Source organism: Falco rusticolus, chromosome 9 (assembly GCF_015220075.1).
Source record: "Falco rusticolus isolate bFalRus1 chromosome 9, bFalRus1.pri, whole genome shotgun sequence".
NCBI classification, from domain to species: domain Eukaryota; kingdom Metazoa; phylum Chordata; class Aves; order Falconiformes; family Falconidae; genus Falco; species Falco rusticolus.
Genome location: NC_051195.1, coordinates 48993254 through 49007407, shown reverse-complemented (window position 1 = coordinate 49007407; position 14154 = coordinate 48993254). Strand labels below are relative to the sequence as shown.

Genomic DNA, 14154 nt, shown 5'->3' with positions numbered 1-14154 from the left:
TTACTCCCATGCATGCTGGGGTGGGTGGAGGGGCTTAAGAAAAAACTCTGGGTCAGATCCTCATCTACTGTAAACCAGCACAGCACTGCTCATTTACACCAGCTGAAGGCTGCAGGGACCCATCTCATGCTTTGTCTTCTTAGAAATACATATTTTATGAAGTATTTACATTTCAATAAACCCAGAGGGAATTTCATTTAAAACAGAAAAAAACCCAACCAAATAAAAAAAGTCACAGCACTCACTCATCCTCAACAAAACCCAAGAGATTTAAAAATTAAGCAAAGAATAAAAAAAATGTAAACTCCAGTAACCAGTGCAAGTCCAAGTCAAAAGCTACAAAGACTCAGGGTAAAGAAACAAAAATTATCAGTGCTTAAGACGATCGGTGACAGTCCAACACATGCTGTCTCTCGTCCTCACACTGAATTAAATTGACAGGATTATCACCATAATGCTCTGTTTATGAAGGGTAACGGCAATTTGTGCTGATGGCACTTGCTGCCTTTAGCTTCAAGCTGCCTTCCTGCATCTTCTCTGTAATTCATCAGCTCTCTTTTCTATCCTGTTGCCCCTTCTCACACCACGTGCTACTATGTGGGAAGAGGGGAGGACACGACTGCAAACAGGCCGGATCACCCACCCGTGCCAAAGAAATACTCGTTTTCTTCCATCTGAAGACGGGGGTCAAGGGAGGCAACTTACACTCCTCCTTTGGCAGGCCTCTGATCTGCAGGACAGCATGTTTTATGAAGAACATAAACCAACCAAACAAGAAAAAACAATCCCCAGAGCTGTTTGGCTCTACTGGTTTAAGTAGTGGAGAAAAAAAAAATTCACATAAACCTCCCTCTGCTCATTCAGCACAGTCTTCTACAGATTTCTGGGGAACATGGTAGCTCAACGACAGGTCTCCTTAGCAGATATAATTACCAGCGTGAGTGACACTGCTCCTTAAACTTCTTAAAACCCAACAAAATCGGACAAAAGCATTAACATTTAAAATAAAAGAGGAGGGAAATTTCCCTCTCCTTCCTCCAACACTTCCAAAATATTATAAAACAGAAAAATAGAACTTTCCACTTGGAGTTAAAAATTCACAATTATGTGGGATTTCACCTTTAAATGTCAGTGCTGTTTGTTACATGAAAAAAAACCCTGTCAGCTTAGCCCTCCATGTCTTGCTGGTGTCTGCTTAATAGATAGTTACCTGGGATGATGGATGGCTCTTTGTTAGACCACTAAATGGCTCACAGCCTAGAATAAGCCTGTATTTACTGCCAACATTTGTTTGTTTCAAGGATTGAAAACCAAATTCGACTCCAAGCAGCTCCACCCGACATAAACACAAGAAACAAAAAGGAACTAATTTGTGCATGAGTTTACAGGGCTCCATCAACACAAGTACAACACTAAAGGGACTCTACCCGGCTCACGCTCTGAACCGCCGGGAGACAGCAGTGCGGGGAGCAAGGGGAGTCACATATATCCAGCCGACTGCTGAGGAGGCTTGAGACCAGGTAGCACTCCTGAAGAGCAACGCTGAGCAGCAAGTTGCAGTTTTTCCTCCACAAAAGGACCACCGCAGAAGCACAAGCAGAGCTGGACTAAAATCTCCTCACGTGCTGGCCATCGGGTAGCTGACTGTACGTTGGGCTGGTCCTCACCCAGCCTGGCTTGCTCTCCTCACTGTCTACTCCCAAGCCCAAGCTAGAGCCGGTGTAAGCAAAGCCTTCTCAGCTAGCTTGGAAGCACACCCCACCTTTGGTCGGCAGAGTCCACCCCCCTTATTGCCTTGACCATATGGGGCACTCACCGCTTGCAAAAGCCTCTACTATTCCTGTCACAAGCCACTTACACAATACACCTTGGCCAATTACCTGCCAGATATGACCCACAGCTCCCCAGCTATTTCTCCGCCGGATCTCTCCTGAAGAGAAAGCACAATCTCTGACAATATGGTGCTATGCAGGCAGATGGCCAGTTAGCATCTGACAGGCTCATTTGACTTGTGATCTCCACATAGCCACGATTTGAACCCAGGGCCAGGGAGATAACAACAGAGCGCAAAGGATCTCCGACTATCATCTCTCCGCCCCTCACCACACACACTCACTCATGCACAATCTGTCAGGCTGATGATTTTTGCACACTTGCCTTTTCTCCTTTTGCTAGTCTGGGGCTGGTCCTGGATCACCAGAATTAATAAATTCTTATTAAAACCTGCACGAGACACAGTCCCGCTGAAAGTGCCATGGAAGGTTAATTAGCAAGGATGAGCTGAAACTTTTGTTCGCGTTTCTGACTCACTTAATCTTGTGAGAAGCCAGCAAGCTGACATATTCTGCCTCCGAAGGCGCCAGGACAAGCAGGCTGTTCCCGTGACAGCCAATGCGAGCCGTCCTCCCGATCCGGTGGATGTATTCCGCAGGTGAAGCCGGAGCGTTATACTTCAAAAAGGGAACATGAGAAGGGAAAGGAGGAATTAACAGAACACAGTGTGTTAATTATAAACAAGACACTCAGCCCGCTGATCTGAAACAAAAAGGATCTTAGCAAAACCCACATGCTGCACCTCCCTTGGAACTGGCCTGTTTATAAAGAGCCCATCGGGCTCATCCCTGTAACCATCACTCAGCCCCCTCAGCCACAGCAGTTTTTTGACATGTGAATGTGACACATTGGCCAACTTTCAGCTAATAGGACAGTTTCCCCATCTCAGTGTCTCTCTTTGCCTTTTACATTTTATTTCTATACAGGCACGTCAGGAACTTGTTTGCTTCCCTTAAAAAAAAAAAAAATAAAAAAATCTCACAAAGACCTCAAACCAAACAACCCCCCGGACTGCCCATGCCAGAGCGGGAAGCTGCCTGGTCTGCATTTGGAGAAAAGCTATAAAATAAAAGATGATGGATTCAAATTAAGAATTGGGCTAAATTGCTTTGTTTTGATTAAAGCAAATCATAACTGGTTACTGGACAGAAGAAATCTGAGATGAGCGTGGAAGTGCTTTCAGCAGCATACGATACAGGTAGCAACTGTCTTCCCATGTACAACTATCAGCCACTATGAAAATGTTGCTTAAAGCCTCCCCCCCTCCCCGCATACCAGCGGCTCTCATTTACTTCACTGGGAATCAAAACTGCCCAGCCATTTGCAAGATCTGATAAAGGGTGACATATTTCCCTCCCTTTAACCTCCCCCTATTCTTCCCCCCCTCCTCTCTTTCCTGGAAAAATGAACATGCACAGAGATACTGCTCAGAAATGAGCCCTCAGCAGTTTAACTGGAAAAAACCCAACCACCAAAGCCCACTCTAGTGTTTATACCTGTGCCCTCTGGCAAAGTTTCTACTGGCTAGAGGTGTGAGTAAGATGCTGTGAGCAATCTAATTGCTCCCTGCAGGTCCTTGCTCTTGGACACAGCTCTCAGGACAGCTGAGATTTCGCCTTCTGGACACACAGAAGTCTCCCAGGGCTTTAGGTAATTTGCACTGCGTTCTAACACTGGCAACTATATCTTTGGTTAAATTATATTAATATACAGATCTGGGAATTAAAGACTTCACTTCCCCAGCCTCCTCCAACTAGCTAGCTGCTACAAAATCTTTCTTTCTTAAAAACACGAAATTAAAATCAAATTTGTTACCTGAAGGGATGAGGTAGAAATTAAAAAGCTTTGCCGACGCTCTGTGCCCTGTTCTTTTTACCCAGATGTCACTTGATACACGAGAATCTCTGGATCAGTTTTTCCTCAATTCAACTAACCTTTTCTTAATTATAAATTTTTTATAAAAATGAAATCTGCTTCATGCTCTCAGCTGCCTCTTTGAAATGACAGGGTGCTATTTTTAAGGTTCAATCCATCTCCCTTAGTTTCTTTTTTTTTTTTTTCCAAAGACAGTATTTCTGTCAACAGCAATGCAGCAGCATTGGGTTGTTTTCTTTTTTTTTCCCCCCCTTTTTTTTCCCAGGGAAAATCTGAACTGTGCAGTTCTACTGAAAGCTGAATACTTACAGCTACCCAGCACTCCAGCCCCAACCCAGCAAAGCTTCACCTGAAACAGTCAGGTCACTGCACAGGCACTGTTGGGCTACTCAATGTTTAACATAGGGATCGAACTTAAACTCCTCATGGAACTGCCTCCCCAGCAAGCTCAGAAAAATAGAAACACAGAACTGCAAGAGAGATGGCCAGTACTTCACAAGATTTGGCTTCCTGTGGGGGGAAACAGAGGGTGTTTAATTCCAGTGTTATCAGCTGTGTAATAATATTCTGCTGGCTGGAAGGATTGAAGAGGAAAACAGACTGTCAAAACCAAAGATAGCATAGCAACACCATATCCTAGCAAAACCCTGAGTCCCAGTCCTGCAGTCAGGAACATGTGGGTCTCCCACACCTGTAGGCATCAGCACAAAGACCAGCAAACTGCAGAAAGAAGATCTGGACTGGAGAGGAATTTCATCTGAGCAAGACTGCACTTAATACATACGTACACACATACGTAGCAAACCTACCTGCACAATCCATGTAACTTGAGGCAGGTCCAGTCCACGTGCTGCAACATCCTTTAAAAATAACAAGGAAATTAATTCAGTAAAAGTGCTTTGAAGATATCTGCAAAGTAAGAACTCTTTCCGGGATGGCAACTATGCCAGGACACAACTGGCTATGCAAGTAGGAATTTTATGTGCCTCATTTGGGGAGAGATGGACTGAAGGTCAGAAATAATGCTGGGGGTTTTAAACGCAAGGAATATTGTTAACACACTAAGACAATAAAAAATGATCCACTACTGTGGCCCAAAGCCTGGAGGGTATAAACACACCTATTTCAGGTGAGCAGTGCTGAATTACAGCAGCCTGCTACAGTCCCTTTGCATTATACCTGAGAGAATCAACTGTCTTAAAGGTAGCGATACCCTTGGTCCTTCAGTTGGTTTCATTCATGGAAACGGAGCTGCTGCTTGGCACCTACTACCCAAAGAGTGAAAGGCAGAATCAATTCTCCAAAAGGCAGCACTATTTCTGAGCACACCTTTTTCCACAGCAAGCCTAAGAACTAAAACCAGGCTGCTTAGGATGAAAAGGAAAATGGCCATAAAGCGAATGGCCAAGGATCCTAGGCCTTGAGCGGCATGTCCAAAGATGCACCAACAGCCGATGGTCTGAATTTGACGAGCAGATGACTTGCAGTTCACTTGACCCTACACTAAAGGCCAACAAACAGTTTAGCAGAATCTGCAGGAAGCTGGAGTACAGCTCGAGGACAGGGGACTTGAGCTATCCCTCAGATTTTCACCAGTCCGGCTTTGATTTGGAGAAACAAAACTCAGCCCCAAAGAAGAGTCTGAAGCCACTGTCAGGAGCGTCATTTGATGTGCCAGCTGGTGAGAAAATCCACTGACTTGGAGGAAGGCTTGAATGAGCCCCTTAAGTTATCCACAGCCAGTATAGCTCAAAAAACACACCCTTTCAAAGAAAAAAGGGAGTTTAAATACTGTTCAAAACAGAGAGAGCATGCAAACATGTTTCAATCTCCCTTCTTGATTTTCTGTTCATTAGTAATGTCCTCACATACTCCTTCGATTTTACATTCACCACGCGCAATGGCAGAGCAGGTGTGCAGATTTAACTCTGTTAGGAAATGTTTTGGAACACATGTATCTTTTAGCTAGTTGCAAAATAGAATATATTAAGAACGTAAGCAGGAGCTTAATGTACTAAAAATGTGTCAGCCACCCACTGAAGTGTTTTCATGCAACTCCCACACACGTTAGAAGACTAGGAAGCTGATGTTTTGGCAGCAAAGGCCTTCCCATAAGCACTAGCCAGGTTGCTTTGTGGCTCCAACTGCAGTAAAAGAGGAGACACTTTCCACAGCGCCCACTCTGAAATAATACACACTTTTGCTCCAACACGCTCATTAAGAAATGACTTGTTCCCAGAGTCAGGATGAACAGATGTACAAAAAGCCATTTAAAGGCAGTTGGAGCAAATAAATCAAGAGAAGTCGTGGAACGTGTACAGCAGTTACCAGGATAACAAGATTATAAACTCTACAGCATGATCAGACAGGAGTGCTGACGTCTGATTCCGATCTGGCTGGCTGTTATGCACTTCCACTCTGACAAGTCTTTGGTCTTCGCCTATACTGTGCTCTCTCTCACACCCAGTAGTCTAGGAAAGGCTGTTTGAGGAGAGAGCTCTGACCTTGGGACAGGGTCAGTTTAGCAAAAATAAACAGATAACCAAGGCACCCCTGTGGTCAGGAGCAGCACCTCCAACACGAGGAGGAAAAGTAGATGGCAGGGGCAGGAGCTGTCCCTCTCATCCATCAAAATTCTTTCCTTACTCTTCTAAGATACCTTTTCTCCACACCACTGGCTGGGAAACTACTGCTGCAGACTGTGTTCTCATATGCATTTGCCAACGCAAGCAGGAAAGCTGAAAAGGTTAACCGAAAGCCTAATGAATAGCCAGGGACAACATTTTCGGAGGCAGCTCTCCCCCATCATCAGCCTTGTATTCACTATTGCTTTCACAATGCCACCAACTCCACTCAGCTGTTACAGACACATATCAGCAGCTATTCCCCCAGGGTTTAACTTGGCTTGCTTTCAGAAGTGTCTGGGGATTTACTGGTAATTGGAGTGTTTTGCAAACTCTCAAAGATTCCTCAGTATCAGTCCACCTGCGTCTCCTGTAGCTCCATTTCCTCAAAGACCCTAGTAGACAGCAGCAAGGTAGAATTAGGATAAAAAGTTTGAGTTGATTTGCTTTCCTCTGCTGGCAAAGCCCATGAGCTTCCGCCTTCTCAGATCTTGAGAAAAATACTTGTGGGTCACCTTACCAGGAAAGAGAATACAGCTCAAGCAACAATTATCCAGTTTTATTAGCACTGCATTTATTCTACACACAAAAGCACTAACCTGGTGGCAGTGCTCTTCCAACAAGCCCGATAGATTTCCAATGCACTACTCCCTCTTCTTTTCCACTGCCCCATACGGCATTCCCCTTTCCATGCATGACCTCCACCACCATTCCTTAATAACAGGGAAATCAAGAATATGACACCTCAGCAGGTCACCGCTGATTCCTTTCAATGGGCAATGGAAGGGAGAATTAAGTGACCATCTCACAGGAGCAAGAAATACCCTACACCAGCGCAATTCAAAAAACCCAGATGCCAAGCAAACATGATAATCCGAAGCCTTGACCATGTTCCTGCCTGGATCCCAACGGCAAGCCACAGAATGGCACAGCGTCAAGGTACAATCCGCCTGAGGAGCACCAGAAATGCTGAAATTTCTGCTTCTAACCATTCACGTTACCAGTCTGTGCTCGTGGTGGTGGTGGGGTACGGGGCCGGGGGCGCAAGGGCAAAACAGCCCCACCACGAGCCAGGCATGTCAGTGCAGAAGATCAGAACCAACACAGCCACAAAAGTTTTGCAAGGGCCTCGGTTTGCGCAGTCCCTCTCACACAATCTAATTAGGGCAAAGGAAATTACTAAAGTTGCTTTTGAAAGACACTCAATGGTGAGGTCTTGAAGGCCCTGAGCTTGACAATTGGCTGCCTACATGAGGCCTAGAAGTACAGATGGAAGGCAGCTTGCTCAGGTGCCAGGCTGTCAGTTGGATTAAAATGACTCATTTATTTACCAAAGAACCTCACAAAGTGCTTTAGCTAACAGGCAGAGAGGGCCTAACGGCTCTCCAAGCTGGGGAAGAAGCTCTCGCGCCTTCCCGGCCTGCCAAAAGTCATTACTGCCGAGTGTGGAAAGCCATCAGCAGGGTAGAGACCCCCGTCGGCAGGGTGACAGATTGGGCTGCGTAATCAGAGGAGGAAGGGGAGAGCACAGAAGCTGTCAGAGGCGAAAGCTCTTGGCTAGGGCCGCCAGAAAACTGGCAAGATGAGTTAGCGTGACTGAGTAAACAGCAAACAATCTCCAAATGATCTTTCCTCTCTCCCTGGAAGAGATGAACTTGTTTAAAAGGCACATCCCAAAGGAAGCCGCAAAGAACTTCAGTGAAGGAGAGAGAAATAAATCTGGATGAGACCCTCTGAGATACATGGCCCTTCTTTATTTTCTTGTCTGCCAGCTTATATTGTCTGGCAAAAAATATTTTATGGAATATATTAATATACATATGACATAAAGCAAATTAATAAAAGGAACAGCAGGTCCCATTGCTTACTAGAGCGGAAAGATGGGTGGAGAACATGGCATAAGGGACAAGGGAAGGACGGCAACATTATTTGTGTTGCTCTTCTGTGAGCCAGATTTCAAAATTTGTGGGCACAGAACGTGATTTTGCAGTGAAAAGAACTGAACCATCTTTCTGCAAAACATTTTTGCTGATATGAAGAAAAGTGGCAGAAAAAGCAATGCCCTCAGAGGCAGGAGGTGGTCACAGTGCCTGGCTGCCCTTTGGACATCTGCGTTGGGGAGGCACCTGTAATGTGGGACTAGTGCAAAGTGTATCTCTATATTAAGGTGTCCATATGGTCCCCATTACTGTGGTAACAGGCCACCTCCTGGTTTCAATGCATTTGTCCTCCCAACATCTCTGTAAGATAGAACAGTGCTACTATCCCCACTTTACAGATGGGGAGCTGAAGCACAGAGAGCATTTTGGACTCAGACACGCAACTTACTGTGCTTAACGTGCTAACCATGTGCCAGCTGAGCCATAGTAACTGTAACCATCATGATTTGCATCCCTGCCTTGCAGTAAATGCAAAGTAGCTTAGACCAAAACGAAGGAGGGTTATGATAAACGCGTTACCTTACACTACCCTCTTCATGGCAATCTAGGTTAATTCACATTACCTCCCATTTACGACAGGTCAGGAGCAAGCACACAACTATTGCTGCTCAGCTGACATGTAGTTACTTGCCTTGTCACCACAATTCCACGTCCACTTGCATGGAGTCTGTGGCATGGCAGGAAATAAAACCACATCTCCAGCATCTCAAGAGAGGGATTCCATCCACAGGGATTTCTTTATCCAACTTACTCTTCTTCCTACCTTGTCAACAGCTGTATATTTCCTGGCAGATTTTTCCTGCCACAGGCTGCACTTCCCCTTCAAACAGTCTCACCCAGGAACCAATATCCCAGTGATCACAATGATTCTGTTTTCTCTTTCTTTAAAATTGAGCCCTTGCTGTCTTTCCAAACTCATTAAACTGAAATTTCAGTAAGACGACATGTCCCTGAAATTTCTCAGTTGCAGACAGCATGTGCATGAAGGATAACAAAGTTTAGCTATTTATTGTTTAGAATTTACCACTTTCTCTCTTCAAAACACTTAATCTACACCTCTGATTTAAGCTTTGCTATCTTCCTCAGCTGAGACCCTGAAGCATCACCTCTGTACACAGAGAAACCAAGTTACAGTTACACCAAGTTACAGTTACACTTATGCATTGCAAAGATGCATTTTGACCTTGATCATATCATTGAAAGGTGTACACACAAGCAGGACCAAGACTAGCAGGTAACAAAGTAAAATTTCACAAGTGATACAATATACAATTTAGCAACATTAAATCAAATGTTCCTATATATACATGGCAGTCCTAGTTTGAACTGCAGGCATAAAAATAAGACAAAATTCAGCCCCCACTCTGAAAAAAATTGCAACCAGTTTCCTTTAAGAATAAGGTGCTGCAAGAACAGGAGTCATTTCAGAGCTGGAGAGGGTTTCTCAGCTCTAATTACTCCCGATCGCTGTAATTTACAAGTTTGCGGTGGGTAGAAATCGCCAAGATTCACACATTTTCAGATCAACAGCTGCCACTATTAGAGAGCAAATCGTGCAGCCTTCTGCACCACTGCAGCAGGCTAGCTGTGGCACCGACAGGTCAGAAACGAGAAGCGGAAGGTGCCACCACAACACAAGGGCGCCAGCAAACTTCAGTAGAGGACAAGAATTTCTCCCTCAGCACCCTTGAAGGAAGCTTGAAGGGCAAAGCATGGAGAGCAGCAGAGCATGTGTATTTCTAATGACACCACTCTCTGGTTAGGCTTCCCTTCCATCCCTGCAGGTTTTTGTTTTTAACCTTGGGGTAGTCATTAAGATGGGAAATATCACATTACATCCAATTTACCTGGCAGTTATGGGGCATACTACAAATTAGGATTGCATTCTACTGACTGCATGTAGAGGGCAAGGTTCCAGCTTCAAATGAACATATTTTTCCAGACCTAAGACCATCCAAAATACTTAGAGGCCTCTTGTACAAGACATATACTTTTTCTGTGTATGGTACCTTGCAGCAAAAGATCATATAAGAGTTTGCAAAGAGGGCACCCAACCTTATTTAACATGTGAGATGCAGGAAAAGGAGATGACTTTCCTCAAGGTCAGACAGCGAGCTGGAATCAGAGCTCAGTGCCAAATCCTCTGTTCCACCATTAGGTATCAGACAGGCCCATTAGTGTGGAGCTGCAAAGGGACTCTAAGTTACTTACAGTGCAAAGCAAGATGCCGGTCTTGGATTTTAGGAACTCCTGAAAGACCTCTGTTCTTTCCTAGAGGATTAAAACAGAAAATGAAAAAGAGTGATTGTACACTGTATAACCAAACCTAAAGCAAATCAGCTGAGGTAACAAACAACTACGCCTTCTTCACATTAGCATGTACAGCTTCAAAAGCAAAGGAATTGACTTCATGAGTTCCAGTCAGACTTTTCCTGCAAATGGAAAAAATAAAATTAAAAAAATCTATAGCACACAGGTGTGGTCCCAGGTAGGAAGGCACAGCGTCTGGGGCAAGCCTGAATGCATTTGGTCAAATCAAAGCAGCCAACACCTCCACAGTTTGCACAGAAGCATGGCGTGTGGATGTCAAAAAGCAGTAACTGTTTTTACATGGAGAAGGATCCACAAAAGATGAGGCAGCAGCAACAGAAGCACTGGCACACTTGATGGGCAGCACAGGCTTTTGTGAATGCAAGAAAAAGCTGGACATCTTAACTGCTGTCTGTCCAGTCACACGATGGGCAGGATAAGCCCATTTTGTTGACACAGCGATATAATCACATCACAAGAGATCAGCCTCATCATGTGCCCAATGGGGCATGCAGACAGTCACTGGACTGACTGTGGAATTATTAAGTATCAGGATGCTCAGCTGCACGGTGGCCAAGGTGAACTGTTGTGGGGTAAATTTTCAAAGTAACGGGGCAGGAGAGTTGAGGCCTTGGTCAGAAACCCCTGCCCAAGGGGGCAGGACCCCTGGACCCTGCAGACCGCTGCCACAGAGCTCCCAGAGCACCCTCCCACGGTCTTCCCACAAGAAAAGGCCTCGTACTGGTGAGGGCCACCAGTGGGGCTGCTGACACTAGGATGGAGGGTGTTTCTTCCCACGAGTGTCCGGGGCAGGTGCTCTCAAGCCTTGTCTTCATCACTGGTCTGCCCCAGCAGAATTCCTTCAGCCCCCACTTCTAACACGAGCTCAGGCTCCCAGGCAGGGTTGTCCACAGCCCCCAGATCCCAAATTACCCCGTCAGCAGTCTTTGAGCTGTTGAGCTCCAGAACTGCAGGAACCCACCAGTATGGCTCCTCACTTACCTTCAAAAGCCTCGTGGGCTTTCAGTTCCAAAACCTTCCTAAGCAAACTCACTAGTGTAACTAACTACTCTGGGTGTGGTTTTTTTCTTGATAAAAGTAACAGAAACTGATTCTCCAACCCACATCACATCAGGACAATATCTGCTACCACAAAAGGCAACCTCTGAGCACTAGCAACCAAAGGCCTCTGTAGCATTCCACCGTTCCTTGCCAGTACCCCTTATTTACCCACATTCCCTCTCCTTAGCTGCGGGGAAACACTGCGCACGCATACTCCCTTCACCCGATTCCCTTTACTCTTTTCCTTGCCAGAGCTCAGGCTGTCTCTAGCCTCAGAAACACCATACCCATTTCCTTCCTGTCCCTTTTGCGTCCTCCTTCCAAAATATCCTTGTTTCCACATTTCAAGCCTCCCTCCTCAGAGTTGTAGCTCACAGTTAAGTGAATGTCCCGTTATGTTGATGATATAGAAGAAACGTTACACACTTGATTCTCAGCTAGAGGTACTGTTCTAGGAAAGAAGGGAAAAACTTAGGCCTTGCCGACACACTGAACCCTCTGCTGACAAAAATTAAAGAAGAGAGCACGCTGTATCTTGTTGACAATGACAGCAGCCGTGCTCAGCAGTACCATATGGGATCCACAATTTAGCTCCATTAATGCTCTTAATTTGAAGACATCAAGCACTAATTACACACTGGGTACTAAAAAGGCAAAACCCTTCCCCTGGTGCCAGCTACTTAGTGGTGTTCTGTTGGCTTAACAGCTGGTCAGGGTAGAGTTGGGCCAGACCAGGCCTGCTCACTTGCTCAGGCAGGCAGGTTGAGGAAAGGCCAGACTGCAGGGACAGCATAGCACATGTTTCTGGTCTCTGCAGGATGGGAATGAGTGAGAAAAACAATGGCTCTTCACCTCTTGCTTCATCAGAAGAGCTCTATTCATTTGCCATCTCTGCTGTGCAGCTCAGAGTACAGCGGTAACTCTCTCCATCGCAGAACAAGGGCAGGATCAGGGGCTGAACTTTTGAGGGAGGTCCCTGAGCTATTCAGAGAAATGCTGCAGTGACAGTTCATTCGATACTCTTCTTCTGGCCTCTCAATCCTCTGTAGCAAGCTCCAATCTCATCATCCAGGCCTATCTGGCTAAAACCCAGCCCTATTTTTGCGTAATCGCTGTATATATCGCTATTTATTCCATCCCAGGGAAAAGAGCAGTCTGTCAACACACTGTTCTTCAAAATCAAAGCCAAACTGCTCCATCCTCACCTAATGGGGGCAACTTATTGGGTAGTAACGTTTTGGGGCTCGGATGAGGTTTTCCTTTGGCATTAAAAGCTTGTCTTGACTGCGTGAGAGAGAACGATGGACACATAAATGGTTGAGTGCACCCACTGAGAATACAGAACGGCTGCCTCAGCCTGCTGAAATAACACCTCTTGCCTCTTCAGCTGTGTTTTTCAGATATAGCTACCGAGGTACTTTCCAGAAGTGGGACAATATTCTTATTCTCATTAGCAGATGGAAGAGTGAGGCCCCTAGAGGTGAAATGACTCTCTGTCCTCTCTTCTGCCCTCCTCCCCAAAATAACCACATAATATATCATAGGGAATAACAAAACTGTGTATTCTGACATCTTGAGAATGCTTACTTCCTGTTCCATGTTGCCATGCAGTCGTAGAAACTGTAAGTGCGCAGAGGAGACAGATGAACGTTCAGATTGCTCCAACTTTAGCCCTCCTGAAAGGACCTTTAGAAGGAGCTCATGGTAGAATTCCACTTGTTCACAGCTGGAGAAAAAGATTATCATCTTGTGGTGTTTTTCAAACTGCAAGAAAAAAAGAAAAGTGCACATGATCACCTCCACGGGCCTCACCCAATTCCCTGATCATCATAACATCTAGGTGGCTTCCACTTCTGGAGATATAATTATCCAGGAAAGGATTACGGAGTCGGTTACTAAATGCTGAGCCCACAAAAGAAGTAGGAGTACACACTGCACAGGTATCTCACTGCCAGCATGAAAGACACAATAGTGTCAGCTCTCTTGTGGCTGTATACCAGATGCACTTCAAAGCCCTAGATCTAATCCATACTATCCTTGGCAGAGTAACAGATAAAGGAGTTGGAAAGGGTGAAGGGCTACTTAGTAATATAAATGCAAGCAGAGACTCACCTTGCATTTCTCAAGGATAAAAGCTGCTAATGTGACAAGCCTCAGTTTGCTGGGAACCATCATGACATACTGCTTGAGCTTCTCTGGAACAGCAAAGTTTTCCTGCTCCATGCAGTTTGATGAACTACTGGCTTGTCTTTCTATTTGTGATGCTGGTTGGAATGCCTTCTGGATTTCATCTGCTATGGAAATGCTGATGGGATCATTCAAACTGATATCGGCCAGCCGCGTCACTCCTAAAGCACAGAAGATGAAAAACACATGAGGTCCGGTGTGGGGTGCTGCTGGGGAGCGTGATGAAATATTCACATAAAAAAAACCCTAATGCAACTCCAGTGAAAAGCCTCAGACAGACAGAACACCTCCACAAACTTCAGGCTTGTCAGGACTTAGCCAGC

The 14154-nt window shown here is 45.3% G+C and overlaps 1 protein-coding gene across 8 annotated transcripts in view; it reads right to left on the bottom strand.

Annotated features, from left to right (window-relative positions):
* DDX31 (DEAD-box helicase 31) overlaps positions 1–14154 on the bottom strand; it is a 52523-nt gene that overhangs the window by 28113 nt on the left and 10256 nt on the right. For all 8 annotated transcript variants that reach the window (XR_005106084.1, XM_037399228.1, XM_037399229.1 and 5 more), the window contains 5 exons: positions 13757–13992; positions 13232–13408; positions 10484–10543; positions 4518–4568; positions 2311–2450 (listed from right to left, as the gene is read on the bottom strand). Coding sequence is in view for 7 of the 8 variants with exons in the window: in XM_037399228.1 (XP_037255125.1) it covers positions 2311–2450; positions 4518–4568; positions 10484–10543; positions 13232–13408; positions 13757–13992 (664 nt within the window). In the remaining variant the exon portion in view is untranslated. The remainder of the gene's footprint in view (positions 1–2310; positions 2451–4517; positions 4569–10483; positions 10544–13231; positions 13409–13756; positions 13993–14154) is intronic.